Source organism: Eptatretus burgeri, chromosome 5 (genome assembly GCF_056783735.1).
Source record: "Eptatretus burgeri isolate ZD-2024b chromosome 5, Ebu_testis_v1, whole genome shotgun sequence".
NCBI classification, from domain to species: domain Eukaryota; kingdom Metazoa; phylum Chordata; class Myxini; order Myxiniformes; family Myxinidae; genus Eptatretus; species Eptatretus burgeri.
Genome location: NC_140965.1, coordinates 76596355 through 76612757, shown reverse-complemented (window position 1 = coordinate 76612757; position 16403 = coordinate 76596355). Strand labels below are relative to the sequence as shown.

The window sequence follows — 16403 nt, the reverse complement described above, 5'->3', positions numbered from 1 at the left end:
AAACGCTTCAAATTTCCAAACCCCAGCGTCAAAAAACAAAGGCGAGTGACAGCAATTTAAATCGTTCATTGTAAACAATGAAAATAGTTGAGTGGTACCGTTTAAAAGTCGTTGAGTGTAAAAAAAAATCCAATTGTTGAGCGCAAGCGTCTACTTTCAATAGTGGGGTTTGAGCGACTTAGCACGTTCAATAGAAACGATTAAAATTTCCAAGCGCCAGCGTCAAAAAACAAAGGCGAGTGACAGCAATTTAAATCGTTCATTGTAAACAATGAAAATAGCTGAGTGGTGCCTTTAAAAGTCGTTGAGTGTAAAAAAAAATCAAATTGTTGAGCGCAAACGTCTACTTTCAATAGTGGAGATGCAGCCATTTAAATCGTTGAGTGGCAGCCTATGAATAGCAAACCCTACGTCACCAGCAAAGATAAACTGCCGCACGATATGGATAAGTTGGCTATCGTTGGGCATAGTTTGTGAACGCCGGCTTCACGATAATTATTCGTTGGTATATCGTATCTATAAGTAATCAAAGCGCTCTATGCACATTATTAGTTCATTGTGCATTTGTCCAACCCGTTATGAATAGACCTAAATTGTAAAAACAAGCTATAGCTCATTGTTGAAAAAGCCCCATAAAAAATTAGCCGCGAAGAACTTCGAACAATGGTGAAAAGATGTCTCCTACCCGTGGACACGCGGACGCAATGACGATCCATTATAACCCACACCCTCCGCTCACACTCACCTACTACTGCCAACATGAACAAACTACTACTAATACTAATACTAATACTAATACTGATACTGATACTGATACTGTTACTGCTGACATGGACATAGACTCAAAAAGGACTCGAAAACACTATTGGGTTCCCCTTTTATGAGCAGCATTTTTATATACCAATTATCAAAACCGCTGGGAACACGTCTTTATATGGCAGTTGTAACCTAGAAACATGTAAATTTTTTTTTTTTTTGTCGACTGGAAGACGTCATTGGAATACGTCTACATACATCGATGTGTGTTGGGACTACGTAAAGAATTGGTTCAAAGCACGTCAAACATAAGTTAGAAATAAGTTTCGCGTAAAAAAGACATTACCGCGACGTGTTTCGACTTATGAGTAGCTTATAAGTAGTCTTTGTGGACGTGTGTAAGCGTCCACATATCGTGTGTAAAACTTATCCCCATCGCATGCGGAACGTGTGTCATACGCCGAGTACATCGTAAAATTTTGAACATGTTTAAAATTTCTTGACATACTCTACTTACTATGACGTATGATAGCGTTCTTTAGCGTTCTACTCACGTATACCAAACTTACTCATACCGTATTTGACGTGCCCCAACGTTTTAGACACATTTTTCTTAGGTCGGCATACGCTGGCAAGATCGCCAAGGTGTGACCGCGATGTTGTCACTTCCATTTCTAAGGCAGTTATGATTCGAATCGTTGTGCGTCAGCCTCTTAATAGGCTACGTCACGACATCGTCGGCGATGCGTGCAACGCGCTATGCCTAAGTTAGACTATCGTTGGGCATCGGTTGTGTAGGCCGACAACAGGTTCAGCATTCGTTGGTATAAGTTATCTATAACACAACGAAACGTTCTGTGTCCATTACCAATGCGTTATACATGAGACCAAGTCACTATGAATACGTCCGAATCTTTAAAAAAACATCAAAAGTTCAACGTCAGCCAGCGTTTTACATACATTTTAATACGTTGCCATCGCTGGCTAAAACGTCAAGGTATGACCGGGCCTTAAATTGCTCAAACTCCACTATTGAAAGTAGACGCTTGTGCTCAACAATTCGATTTTTTTTTACACTCAACGACTTTTAAACGGTACCACTCAGCTATTTTCATTGTTTACAATGAACAATTTAAATTGCTGTCACTCGCCTTTGTTTTTTGACGCTGGGGTTTTGAAATTTGAAGCGTTTCTTCTGAACGTGTTAAAACGCTCAAACTCGGCTATTTTAAGTAGACGCTGCCGATGGACAATTGAAATCATAGCCAAGCTAGACATCGAAGTGTGAACATCCTCGTCATGCCGAAGAAAAGTTTGAAGAATGCTGCAAATAAGTGTCCTGGCCGTGGCCGTGGACGCTGACGCAAGGACGATCCATTATACCGACGTCTTTCAGCCTATGAGTAACTTAAAAGTAACGTCTGTCGATGTGTGGCAACGATCGCGTAACGTGCCAACAACATGTTAATCATAGGTTAGAAATAAGTTTCGGGTATGCTAAACATTACCTCGGCGTGTCTCAACTTATGATTAACTTACAAGTAGCATGTGTTGACGTCTGTCAACGATTGCAGACCGTGCCTACAACTTGTGGCCAGCGTAGCGGAACGTGTGAGTCATACGCCGGCATACGTCGTGAAATTTCAAGCATGAAAAAATTTGAGGACAACCAAAAAGTACAACGTTTAAAGCCAGCGTACAACGACATATGGCAGTGTTTTTCAGCGTGCTCTCAATGTTATCAAAACTTACCCATAACGTAGTGAACGTGTGCCAGCGTTTTAGAAAAAAAATTCAAAAATCGGCATACGTTGGCTAAAACGTCAAGGTGTGACCCGGCCTTTACACTTCGTGCATATTCGTTTAATCTTCCCTTCACTCAATATAATTGTCAGAAAAGAAGAAAACGTTAAGTTTAATGCTTTGGCAATTTCACATATTCTTGTGTAAATATGGAGAAGATGGAAGCATACATAGTCTTCCTTAAATAAATATGCTTACATGCTGAGTAAAGAATCTGTAATGTTTTAGCATATTCATATTTCACTCCATATTTCGACACTAATTTAGTCCACCAAATCAGGTCCTCAAATCCGAAATCATATTTTGATTATATACTTTAATTATATCGATTATATGCTTGAGAGAGTAGATTATGTTTCCAAGGCAAGGCATTTTTAGTTGGTCGAATCAAAATGGTGACGAAGACCCCTGCAAGGTGAAGTTTGGCTGACCAAGGATAAGCCTTTCATGAAGATCAGCTGTTAATTATCTTCAAAAGGGGGTGTTTAAATTTACCGAAATACTCAGTTTTCATTCATGCACTTCGTTGGAGTTCCCTTACTATGCATGAAAAGTTTGGAGCCCTTAGGTTCCATGGTTTTGGAGTTATGGAGGAGGCACTCACACTGACTGACTGACTGACTGACTTGCACTGATAAAAATTATAATAGAATAGTCCCCCTCCATCCCCTTTTCCCATGATGATGTCAGCATTGTATGCTCCAGTCATGCCTCCAGATGGACCGCAGGCTTGCCAAGGATCAACGGCACCGCAATCTGGTTAGAAGTTTCAAATCAATTACTGTATTTACAGTAATTTCGTCCGAATCAGTCCACAAACTTTTGAGACATCGTGTTATGTATCATTTTTGGCACAATCCTCTCAATGCTGAAGAATCACTTTAAAAATTATACTAGTCAGATCCGGATCTTCACCAAAATCTAATCAGTTCGTCCATGTCACACACCCAACCTGCCCACAAAATTTAATCTGGATCCGTCCACAACTTTTTGAGATATCCTGCACACAGACAGACAAACAAAGAAACATGTACTGATAATTACTCAGTATCAATTTGAATGAAAAGTACCGAAAATGCGGTTTGAAATTGGAAATCCCCAAAGTTCGTGTGGGTTCTGTGGGTGAACAAAGACCTAAATCGAAAATCCGGCTCGATCGTTTGTGCACAATGTATTCCAGACGATTAGTGTGAATTTTCATGACCATCCGACCATAACCCTAGGAGGAGTAGCATTTGGCGCGAAGGCACCTCCAGCTCTCGCATATTATCGATTTTTGCACTAATTGACCTTTGACCCCTGACCAAAGCGAAATCGGTCAATATGTCCTCAGGCAAAGTTGTAGTCCACATTGAGTACCATAAACCTGCAAAGTTTCATTCGTATCGATGCACTCACCTGGTCGCTTGGGGGCCTTCAATTTTCGCCAATTTTCGCGCATACCCTAATTATAGGGGGCGCTGCGGGTAAAGTATTCCATACGTCACAAAAACCGGAATATATTTGATAGAGCCTCACCTGTAGATCATTCCTGCCAAATTTCATAACCCTACGTGGGATAATGGCTTTCGGAATTGATTTCGCGTGAACGGTACCGATTTTGAAGGTTTTTCGGCTGTTGCTAGGGAACCAAAGTGTCCCTAGCAACCATCACAATTTCCAAAGCACTCGGTCATAAGATGTACCTATCACCCGAGTTTGGTCAAAATCGGCCCACGTTTACTACCAATTATGCTGATGACAATCGAACAAACATCCAAGCAAACATCCAAACAAACAGACAGAATTACTGACAATAAGGGTCACCTATTTCGGCGACCCAACAAACTGACAGAGAGGGGTGAAAACATAACCTCCTTCACCTTCGGTGGTGGAGGCAATAACTCACATCTTACACCACTATATCGACCACATTGGTAGAAAAGATTGAGGTAAAAGATGGGGGGAAAACATAACATGAAGGAAAACGTGACATGATGCTGCACCGCTTGCTTGAAGCTCTGAAGGGAACAGTGGAATTGAAGGCAGTTCCACAAATGGGATAAAAAGAGGGGGAAAGTGGAGGTGATTGGAAAGCCTTATTTTGGGAGATTAACACGGAGTGGTTCCTTGAAGAACACATACATCCTGGAGTAGCTGGGAAGAGACAGAGGATTGAGAGAGAGCAGAGGGAGTTAAAATGGAGACGAAATGGTAAAAAACAGAAAGGCCACCCACGTGTCTCCGATGTGAGAGCAACAGAACTTGTGTTTCAGCCTCATTACAGGAGATCAATGATGTTAAGGGGTTTGGATTGCACAGAATCCAGGTGAGACAGATATGACGCTGGGGTCCTCTCTCATAGAGGAGAGCAGTATTCCATTGAGCTCTGGCCAAAGGCCTTGTAGGCTGTGAATGACTCGGAATGATGTAGGATGCCCACCCAGTCGGCAGCTGGCTTTGGAGGCCAGCTTTGTTATATGGTCGGCCAAGGTGAGGACATGGGTGATGGTAAGGCTCGGAGGTCAAGAGACTGAGCCTCTTCCAGTGACTGACCATGGAAATAGATAGGTGAGTAAGTTTGATGAGCCTGACATTTTTCCGCTAATACGAGGGAACCATGAACAGCAACATGTTGACTGCACAAGCAGATTAAGTCAGAAAGTCAAGTGTGAAGATGGCCTTGTCTGCCACACATAGCAAACCAAGACTTAAAAAGCATGCTAATAAATTCTTATCTTTTGATATATCTGTCACAAAGAAATACTAATTATAGTGGACATAAACATACCTCTGAGGCCTGGTGTCGGGAATATGCCTGTCCAAAGGGAGTTGATCACTGAGGTAAGCGTTGTACCCGTATGCATCAAACTGTGTCTGCGCCACTCGTCGTTCCCTGGGACCAAGCTCTCTGCCCCAGTTTCGGAATAGCAGCGATTCCGCTTGCTGTTCAACAAGTCCTCGGCCATCACCATGCTCCTCAAGATGCTGAGTTCCCTCTGCAAGATAAATATTGAAAGACAGCCTCTCAAAAGATTGTTTCATATTAACCCTCTTACATGAGGTGGTACATCTGTATATTATGTTAACGTTATGTTTGCATATTTTAGCATTTTAATTTTCAGTGTATGCTTTCCATTGAACACAATTATTTTGTATATTATCACTTGGAGAACTAGAAGGGCAATCCGTAGAGCGCATACCTCCGCCACATCATGCCTGATCCACGAGAACATATCGCGCCCAATACATTTTTGAAATATCATGCTATACAGCACTATATCATTTTAACCCCATCTCTCAAAGGTGAAGAATAAGCCTGGTGTTGGCTTGGGATCCCAGGGTCCTGAGTTCAAGCCCTGTTGGCTGCTGAATTAACACCAGGGGGTTGACTCAGCCTGTCATCCTTCTGAGGTCAGCGAAATGAGTACCAGTGTACTGGTCCTGGTGTATGCCCCGGTTAGAATAGGTGTACCATATCCCTGTGTGTCGTAAGAGGCAACCAGGGTTGGCGTCAGGAAGGGCATCCGGCCATAAAACATTGCCTCAAGAAAAAGCCAACCCCTGCACAGCAGGGAAAAATGGCTGTAAAAATGGTTTTTTTTCTCTCAAAGGTGAAGAATCACTTTAAAAATTCTCGTATCGGATCCGAATTCGGATCTTCAGCAAAATGGAATCAGTTCATCTTTGTCACACACTGAACCTGCTCACAAAATTTCGTCCAAATCTGTCCACAACGTTTTGAAATATCGTGCTATATATCGTTTTCGCCCAATGTCTCAATGGTGAAGAATCACTGAAAAAATTCTCGTATCCAGATCCGGATCTTCGCCAAAATCTAACCAATTCATCCTTGCCACACACCCAACCTGTACACCAAATTTCATCCGAATCCGTCCCCAACTTTTTGAGTTATCCTGCTCACAGACAGCCAAATAAATCGGGGTGAAATCATAACCTCCGTCTACCTTCGGTGGCGAATGCAATTAATGGGTCATTAACCGAATTTTGTGAAACCATTGAGGTATTGCAATCTGGATGCGACCTTTAAACAGGACCAAAATGGATTTGCAAGGTGCTCATGTCGGTGTGCATTTCTCTACAATAGTGAGTCGCCTGAGGACAAGTTGAACTGCACAATTATTTGCCTGAATCTCAGCCTGGAATAAGGCAAACATAAAAAGAAGCAAATGTCTGTGTGTGTTGCTTGCTTGACTGGACTCTGTGAAGCTGGAACTGAGTTTATGTTCTTTATGGCAAGTGAATGTTGTGCGATATTATGGTTTCTCTTCTTAAATTTCAGCTGCTGTGAATAAATAAGGTAAAGTGTATCTTCTGGAATGTTTTGTGAAAACTGCATTTTATAGCTGATAAAAAGGATTTTATGGTAGTTTTAGACGAGAACAAAAGTTTGTTAAACTTTGTCTACATGGAACAAAGGTTATACAATCAAGTTGTGTGAGTAATTCAAAGAATTAGTGAAATGGATGAGAAAGTGCATGATGCAGGTGAGTTGGTGAACAAGATGAAAGGTGAGCAATACGGGTAAGAAGGTGAGATATCTCCAGAGGGCATTACCATGGAATACGACCCAAAATTGGATCCTGGGGAGGCAGTTTTTCTGCCGTAATGGTTTCATTAATAGGGCAAAACTTGTTTTGCAGGAAACTTGTGAAATGAAGCCCTTAAAAAATCCGAATGACACCGTCAATGCAACAGTGGTAAAACCATGAAACCTTTATTGGCAAAGATTAATAAGATAAAATAATGTGAGCGGAGGAAGAATGATCTACATTTTTTGATAGACCTTTTTCAGCATTTGGCAAAATCAATGATGTGGAGTACTAGCTTCTTTGACACATTGTATCACTCAACAAAAAATAAAACACCACAATCATGACTTCAGGCATTAAGATTCCACCACACTTGTTATCAATGGGAGAGAGAGAGAGAGAGAGAGAGAGAGAGAGAGAGAGAGAGAGAGAGAGAGAGAGAGAGAGAGAGAGAGAGAGAGAGAGACAGAGACAGAGACAGAGACAGAGACAGAGACAGACTTTACAAGAAGGACATTTTAAAGCAAATGCAACACAAGTCACAACTTCCATTTAAAATGTAAAACCTTCACATGTTTAATGTTTAATGGAAGGTCATCAACAGAACGTTGATCGAAGAAAGCTAACTGCCGTCCGAAGCATGGGGAAGCCGACGTTTCAGGGGTTAATCCTTCATCGGATCTACACGAGCAGGACTCGTTCTTCATTCTGATTCATATGTTTATTTCGTCTTTACTTAATCCTAACAACATATTTTATTAGAAGCCCATGACAAACTAGTTAGATCCCAGGGAGTAGAGACAGAATGTATTAAGGGGTGTTCAAAAGGCTTTAGACTCAACAAGAATATGCTCAAAACATGCAAATAAAAACTCTCTGCAAACGTAAAACAAACACACACACACACACACACACACACACACACACACACACACACACACACACACACACACACACACACACACCAGAGAAGAGAAGAGGAAGGAGATGAAGATTATTATGAGCAGCATAGAGTGGAAGAAGAGTTGGCCAACAAAATATAGTTGACATTGATAACACTCAGGGAAAGACGACAACTCTGGAATAGAAAACAACAAACAAACAAAAAATATTAGAAAGGAGAACCAACAGAGCACTCTGAAGAATATTACCAAAATCATCCCCCTTGAAGGAGGTCAATTCTGTGTGCTTTGCAGGGGCACTACTCATTCAAGAAAAAAGCCACAGGCAAACAATGCCATAAGAAGAACAAACCAGGCCCTATAGACAAAGACCAAGCACCCCCATTGAAACGGAGACAAATGACACAGATAACATCCCTTGTTGTCCGTCTCCGTTTATTTTGTCCCTCAGCCCTGATATTGGCATTCCCCCCCTTCTCTTTCTGCTGTTCCTGGAATTTTATTGCATCCTAACCCATTCTGCGTTCTCCCTCTTAAATGAGCCTTGACTCTGTACACAAAAAGAAAATTGAGAAAGGAAACGGGACAAACGCAGCAACTCAAAAGAGGACACCAAAGCTCAAAGCTAATGAAGAGAATCCAAAAAAAAAATTTTAATACATTAAATCGGGCACAAAGACCTGGAGGTAATGCTTGCTGAAAACAAACCAAAAACAGAAATGATAGCAAGAAATTAAAAAAAAAAACTATGATGAAGTAAACAATGGGAGAAAACAAAACCATATGTTTGAAAATAACCCAAAAAGATTTTACCACGAACTAAGGAAACAAAAGAAAAATGTATAAAATCCCCCTTGAGAAAGACAAACTTGAAGATTTCGGCAGATGAATTTATAAACACCCCAAAAATACACAACAGGAACATGGAATGGATCCAACACTTGGAAAAGAAGAAACAACATCGAAGTGAAATGCCCCCAGTTGGTGAAGAAAACAACACAACTTCAAAAAATGCCAAACTTTTGGAGTTCTGGCCTGTAAGGAATTCCAAACTTCTGGCTGAAGCAAATACATGCTCTCCACAATCACTTCGCTCGACATTCTATGAACTTATCCAAGAGGACAAAGCTAATGGATGATTGGCTCACAGAAGGTAACACCATCCTAATCCCAAAATCTGAAGAAACCCAACGAACACACAATATCGACAAATAACATATCCACAACAACATACAAACATCCAAATGGGAATCATCACAGAAATGATGTTCCAACATCTAACACAACAAGGAGCCCGAGAGGCAGAACAGCATGGATGTAAGAGGATGTTATGGAATAATAGACCACCTACGACTATGAAGCAAGATCCACAGTCATCTTTTCCTCGAGGTAGAAATGAATCAACAGGACAAAGACATCTGTATCGTCGCAGACCACTTTGATGTGTGAGTCACCACTGACACCTGACACAATTCTAACTAAGTGATGGATGATGATGACATCTGCTTCTTCATGGTGTGTTTTCAGATCCTGTCTCTGGAGAGTGGAATTGTTCCATACTTGTACTGGTGTAGGATCTTTTCCGGTGATCACCAGTTTGGTCTGGTTGTCCACAATGAGGTTCATCAGATACTGACAGATCAAATCGATCAGTTGTACTTTGTTGTAGGCTACATTTAGGACCACTTTTTGCGCTGGAAGTGTTGTGTGTAAGTTGAGTTGATGTTTTTGACTTGAATCATGACCTGCGCGACTGGATCTCGTCATTTGTTTCGTGCTGATTTTGATGTACCTGTCGAAAATCAGGTATACGTCACAACACTCCGGGTGGTATTTGATGGTTCCCATGAAGTTGATCACATAATCCTCAACTGTACGATTTGTGGGCCAATGTACAGTCCATAACATGGCGCATCCATCGATGATGACAGCATCTGGAACACCTTGGATTCGACTCGATTGTTCAACTTGGAGTTTCATCTTCAGGATTGCTTTCGACTGAGCCTGCATCGCACCGCTCTCATCAAACAAGGAGGCTGTGACAGGGGACAGTTCATAAGAGAGGACATCCTTGATATCAATATCCCTGTATTGTTGGAGACATATGACTCGAGTGTAGATCAATTCGGTATCATATACTGGCCTTCCATCCAGCTTGATGCTCTTTTTGGTCGAAGTCATCAGGGTCACTTTCTTGGTTAGTGTCTTGTTGAAGCTTGTTGGCCATCCAGATTCAAATTCTGCCATCTGTTGTCGTCCAATCTTGAGAGAATCATCAACTTTTACTTTGTCTGTCGCATGAACATAGTAGTAGACACCAAAATTGTGTGTAAGTGCATTAGAAGTGAAAATATAGCCCAAAACAGAATTTATCGAAAGTCGGTGGTGGCCATTTTGTTTTTCACCTCTAAAAAAAAAATTCCTCAAGGGTGTGAGTCTGGCACCCGGCTGATTCTGATTCAGGATAGCTCAGAGATGATGAATCAACCAAAAAAACTTCGTAATGACACTGAAGCACGCTTTGCCCTGAAATGGCTGTTTGGCATCTCGACCTTTCCTGTTTTGCCTGGCTCTGGACCGACGAGGCAACCTCATAAGTGAGCAAGCACATGGATCCATCCTAACGTCAAATATAAATCATCCAAAGAAACATGAAAGGTGATACATCTACCGTACATGGATGATTCAAAACTTCAGACACCGAATAACGAAAAATTGGCAGAACAACTGAAATTAGAGAAATGGTACTCTGAAGACATTGAAATGGAATTTTGACCAAGATAACTTTGTCAAGTACACATTCGTACAAGTGAAACCAACAAAAATGGGCAACATAAAAAGACCCAAATACATCAATACAGGAGATAGACAACGAAGCATCATACAAATATCTCGGAGTCGAAGAGGGCCAACAAATGTGTCACAAACAAATGTGAAAAACAATTACCAAAGAGCACCTGCATATAAAGAGGTGGATCCTGAAAACTTACCTCTCCCCAATAAACAAAATGAAAACCATAAACCAACTCACAGTACCAGTGTTCCAATACAGTTGTGGAATAATAAACAGGCCATAATCAGAAATCAACAAATCCAACATCGAAAGAAGGAAACTTCACCATCCGCAAAACTCAATACATTCTGTTTGAGAATGTACCCGCCAAGGCGAGAAGGAGGTAGCAGCCTGATGAAAGTCAACCAAGTGCACAGAATGCCAACTGTAGGGTTGGCTGAGTACGTGAAAAGTTTAACAGACTACCAAACTCAATTTATATGAAAACACGAAGACAGCAAGCCAGAAATGGTATCCCTAACCTCACCTTGCAAAAAAATTCCACAAATAACTGCAAATAGGTGTCACACATGAAACCAAAACAGCAACAAATACAGCCCCAACGATTGCAAAAAAGATTTAAAAAAAATTAAAGCCACATATCAAGAGATTAGTCAGGTTCATTGTGTAATTTCGTTGGAATTTTTTGGAGAGTAGCAAACCTATAGATTTTTGAGAAGTTTAAAATCTATTTAAATAAAGAAATAATGTTTCACATTTTTTCAACTTTTGGAAAGGTCGTTTTGGGGTGAAAAACGCTTTTTTGAATTCCAATTTTAAAAAATCTGAAACAATACAAAATAACCAACTGATGATGGATTACTGTTTAATGGCTAACAATGGATTCTATAAGATAATAAAATGTTGCATTTTGACTGTCGGTTGCCATGGAAACAGCATTTTTGGAGTGGAATTGCCATTTCTTTATATATTTTTTTAAATTATATTTTCCATCGGATGGCCTAAATAATTGTTAAATATAGTGACCATGACTAACTTACACATAAGTATTATGATTTTCAAGTATTGGAACAGTTGGTTGCCATGGAAACGGCCATCTGTACAATGAAACATTGGTGTGTCTGTTGTTCAATATCAGAAGGTTTCGGCACCTTCAGTAGTAAAACGTTTGATTTCAAGTTTTTGTAGTTTGATGTATTGTAAGTGTGATCTTGTACGGAACATAGGTGACGCCACTGCACCTGAAATGTCACGCCTGTCTTGAGAGTTTAAGGAAGAGTTTGGTCTGAAGGAAAGTGAGATCACTGAGCACCATGGCCTGTCTCCAAGTGTCGTCAAGCGTGAACACAATGCAATTAACCGAATCAAGGCTGCCATATTTAGTCATGAAAATCCATTTGAACTTGAGGGTAACCAGCTCTTCAATGTGGTCACCCATGCTTATGTGCCAGAAGAATGTGTACCACAGATACTGAACATTGATGAAACGGGACAGAATCTCTATGAAGATTTTGTTGCTAAACGGATCAATGGTGATGTCAGCCTATGGGTGTCAGTGAAGAAGGAGAAGAACAGAATGTACATGTCTAGCAATACAACACTAGCAATCAAGATCAGGGACAAGACAGTAGATCTAAAAGAAACCAAGGATTTGTACGGTAGACTGATGGTACTCTCCAGATCCAGCAGGGACGTCGACCAGAAGGATTGTGTCAATTGGACAAGTGTAAGTTGTGCAAAGTAGAAACAGAAAGTAAGAGTCACCTCCATTTTGTATGTTAAAAAATAAAACTCATGTCAGAACAGCTGCACACAAAAAGGCACAACAAAATATGGCGAGTAACCCATTGGCACATCTGCAGAAATTTCAATATCACAGTTCTAGAAAACTCATGCAAACATGAACCTAAAGTGATCATTGAAAACAAGGACATAGTGCTCATGTAGCACCTGATGATCCCATTGAGCTTGAACATAGAAAATAAAGCATTGCAACCAGATATAGCATACTTAAGTACAAAAAGGAAAGATAGCATTACAAATTGAGGGGTCAGTATCCAGAGATTTTGACCTAAACAATACAGAAATCAACAAGATGCCTAAATACCAGAATTTCAAAAATGAAGTCAAAAGATCTCGGAAGCTAAAGAACACCAAAATTGGACCAGTGATAATTGGAGCAACAGGAATGATAAAGAAGAATCTCACAGAGATCTTAAAAAAACATCCCTGGGAATATTACTACAAATGAACTACAGTTAGAAGTTCTCTAGGGCTCGGTGATGATCTTGAAAAGATCCCTTGGAACAAAACTTTGAGAACAAGAAAACTTCTCAGCTTGGTCCATCAATCCTGATCCCTAACCAAAATGGAGGTGGATAGTTTTGAGTCCTTGGAGGACTCCATTCCATCTTCTGAAACCCACATATGGGGATAAGAACCAACAGCACACACACACGTGTTTCAATCCACCATTTTTCATGAAATCTGGCTCATTAGATGACAGATTCTCTAATAATTCTAAATTGAAATAAATCCAAAATATTCGTACTAATCTATTAACCGTTGGTATGAGGGGCGGTGAAGAAGTTTTGAAAAAAAACAGGTATATTATGAAAAGGTAGAACCACCAGCCATATTTCATGATGCCTCCGCTGACCAAGACACTGTAAGCATTATGTTTTGCGGTTGTCCAGTCTGTCCGTATGCACGCACTTCCATAAGTACGTCCCTCCATACTAAGTTTCTCTGTTTTATCTACAACCACTTATCCGATTGACACTCAATTTTCACCAGAGGTGCGACAACTCGTGTAGAATGGTTAAATGATAATTATGATGTCATAGGTCACGTGTCATAGGTCACGTGTCATAGGTCACATAGATAATTATGATTAAAGCCTGGTGTTGGCGCAGTGGTAAGGGCAGTGGCTTGGGACCCAAGAGGTCCTGAGTTCAAGCCCCGTTGGGACACTGAATTTATATGTGTATATATATATAAATATATATATATATATAAATATATATATATATAAATATATATATATATATAAATATATATATATATATATATATATATAAATATATATATATATAAATATATATATATATAAATATATATATATATATATATATATATATATATATATATATATATATATATATATATATATAAACCAAGTCGAAAACACCAGGGGGTTGACTCAGCCTGCCATCCTTCCGAGGTCGGCGAAATGAGCACCAGTTGTACTGGGCCCGGTGTATGCCCCGGTTAGAATAGGTGTACCATATCCCTGTGTGTCGTAAGAGGCGACCAGGGTTGCGTCAGGAAGGGCATCCGGCGTAAAAACCTATGCCAAATCATTATGCGGACAACAAAACGAATTTCCATACCGGATCGGTCGAGGCCCGGGTTACCAACGACCGCCACCGGTACCGGTGGTCAGCAGGGTACCAGTGGAAATTGTGCTACTGCTGGGCGAAGGAGGAAAAGGAGATGCGGGTGGTTGGAGTGTCAATGGAAGATGTGGAGGATAGAGCGAAATGGAGACAGTTGGTCCGCTGTGGCAACCCCTAACGGGAGCAAGCCGAAAGAGGAAGAAGAAGAAGAAGAAGAAGAAGAGGTCACGTGGTGTTGCAGCCATGCTGTAAAAAAATGGAAATACTTTGGACCTCTGTTTTTCCAAATCTGCTTCATGGAAAAAAATTTAACTTAGCACATGTGAAGTACTCTCCATGGGAAACAAGTGATTTTTTTGATGATGTCATAGGTGGCTTCATTATGATGTCATAATTGCACATGTCGAATGCTTTTTCCGATCAGTATGAAAATTTTTGAGGGTCATTTAGGGCTAAATTGTATGTGGGAGAAAAAAAATTGATGACGTCATCAGTCACGTGGTTCAGCAGCCATGTGTTTTTTTTCATGTAAAAACCTTCAAAAAATTTCTTCTCCGAAACAGCTGAACAGATCGAGGCAAAACTTTACAGGTATGATCGCCGATCCATGAGGAACAAAAACTTCTCTGCCTATGATCTCAAAGGTCACATGGTTTGGCAGCTTTGATTTTTTTTGAAGAATAAACCTTTAAAAAACCCTCTTCTCCAGAAAAGCTTGACAGAGGGAAAACTTCATCCACATGTTCCCCAAGCCTTGGGGATACCAGGGTGTTCATGAATAATTAATAGGTCATATGGTCTGGCAGCCATATTAGAGTAAATAAAACTCTTTAAAAAATTATTTCTCTTAACTGCTTTATCCATCAATATGAAACGTCACAATTATGATCTAGTAGTCATGGCGAATATATGTTTCATATTTCAACCTGGCAGGATGAATGGTCTGGCAGCCAGAATTATTTAATATTTTGAATTTGGGGTTCAGGGATTTAAATCAAACTTGGTACAAAGATGTGTAATGATGTAATAATGTGAGCAGAGGAATATCTGCTGATGTCATGACATTGAAGAGTGTCCTAGTTTTTAAATATTGTCTCCCTTGACTTTATGCCTGGTGTTGGCTTAATGGTTCGGGTGGTGCGCTTGGGATCCAAGGATCCTGAGTTCAAATCCTGCTTGGCTGTTGAATTAATACAAGCTGGGGTTGACTCTGCCTGTCATCCTTCTGAGGTTGGCAAAATAAGTGCCAGCTTGCTGGTATACTGTGTTGGAGTGGTGACCCATCCAGGATTGTGCCCAATAGCCCAGGAGACTGCTTAGGCAACACCTGCACAGAGTATGGTCACAATGGATGGATGGATGGTCCCTTGACTTCAATACTTCACTTGGCCTTCAAACTCACTTTGCGAGCTTTATAGAAGTCTTTGGTCTGCTCCTCAAACCACACCCCAGTAACCTCCTTCAGTTTATCATCCTGAAAATGGCACTAACAGCTCAGTGGGACATCAGATTTTGAAATGGAAGATAGTCGCTGGGGGCCATAATCTGGACTATATGGAGGGTGGTTGAGCTTCACAAAACTGCAAGTGTGATTACAGGCTTGTGAAACATAAAATTTGTGGACTGGCATATTGTCATGGAGCAGGAGCACACCTCCAGTCAACATTTGTAATCATTTCTCACAGATGATGTTGCGCAGTTTTTGCATTAGGCCAGCGTCATAGTTACTGGTGATCGTTGTTTTATGTGACAGATAGTCAAATAACAGACCTCCCGGAAACATCCCAGAAAACGAAGGCCATGACGTTGCCGGCAGAGGGTTGAGTTCTGTTTTTCTTGTGGTTGGAGAATTTGGTGCTTCCATTGTATGGATCCCATTTTTGACTCAGGGTCCCAACAATGAATCCAGGTCTCATCTCCTGTCACCAGATGGAAAATAAAATTGGCTGGATTGGCTTCATACAGGTCAAGGAGCTCACAAATTGAGGATATCCTCTGGTTTTGATCCTAACTGCTGAGGTTTTGAGGAACCCATTTTGCAGAAACCACAGACATGCCCAAATGTTCATGGATAATGGTCATAACACTTCCATGTGAAATGCCAACCTCAGTGCTTAGTTATTCGACCTTGATACACCAGTCTTCCACAATCAAGTTCTCGACTTGGGCTACAGTTGCCTCGTCAGTGGCTTCTGAAGGCCACCCTGACCAGAGGTCA

At 40.7% G+C, this 16403-nt stretch overlaps 1 protein-coding gene across 3 annotated transcripts in view; it reads right to left on the bottom strand.

Annotated features, from left to right (window-relative positions):
- The window catches only part of LOC147026737 (polypeptide N-acetylgalactosaminyltransferase 18-like), a 350743-nt gene that overhangs the window by 240357 nt on the left and 93983 nt on the right, over window positions 1-16403 (bottom strand). For all 3 annotated transcript variants that reach the window (XM_085882500.1, XM_085882502.1, XM_085882501.1), the window contains exon 2: window positions 5330-5537. In XM_085882500.1, coding sequence (XP_085738626.1) covers window positions 5330-5537 — 208 coding nt within the window. The remainder of the gene's footprint in view (window positions 1-5329; window positions 5538-16403) is intronic.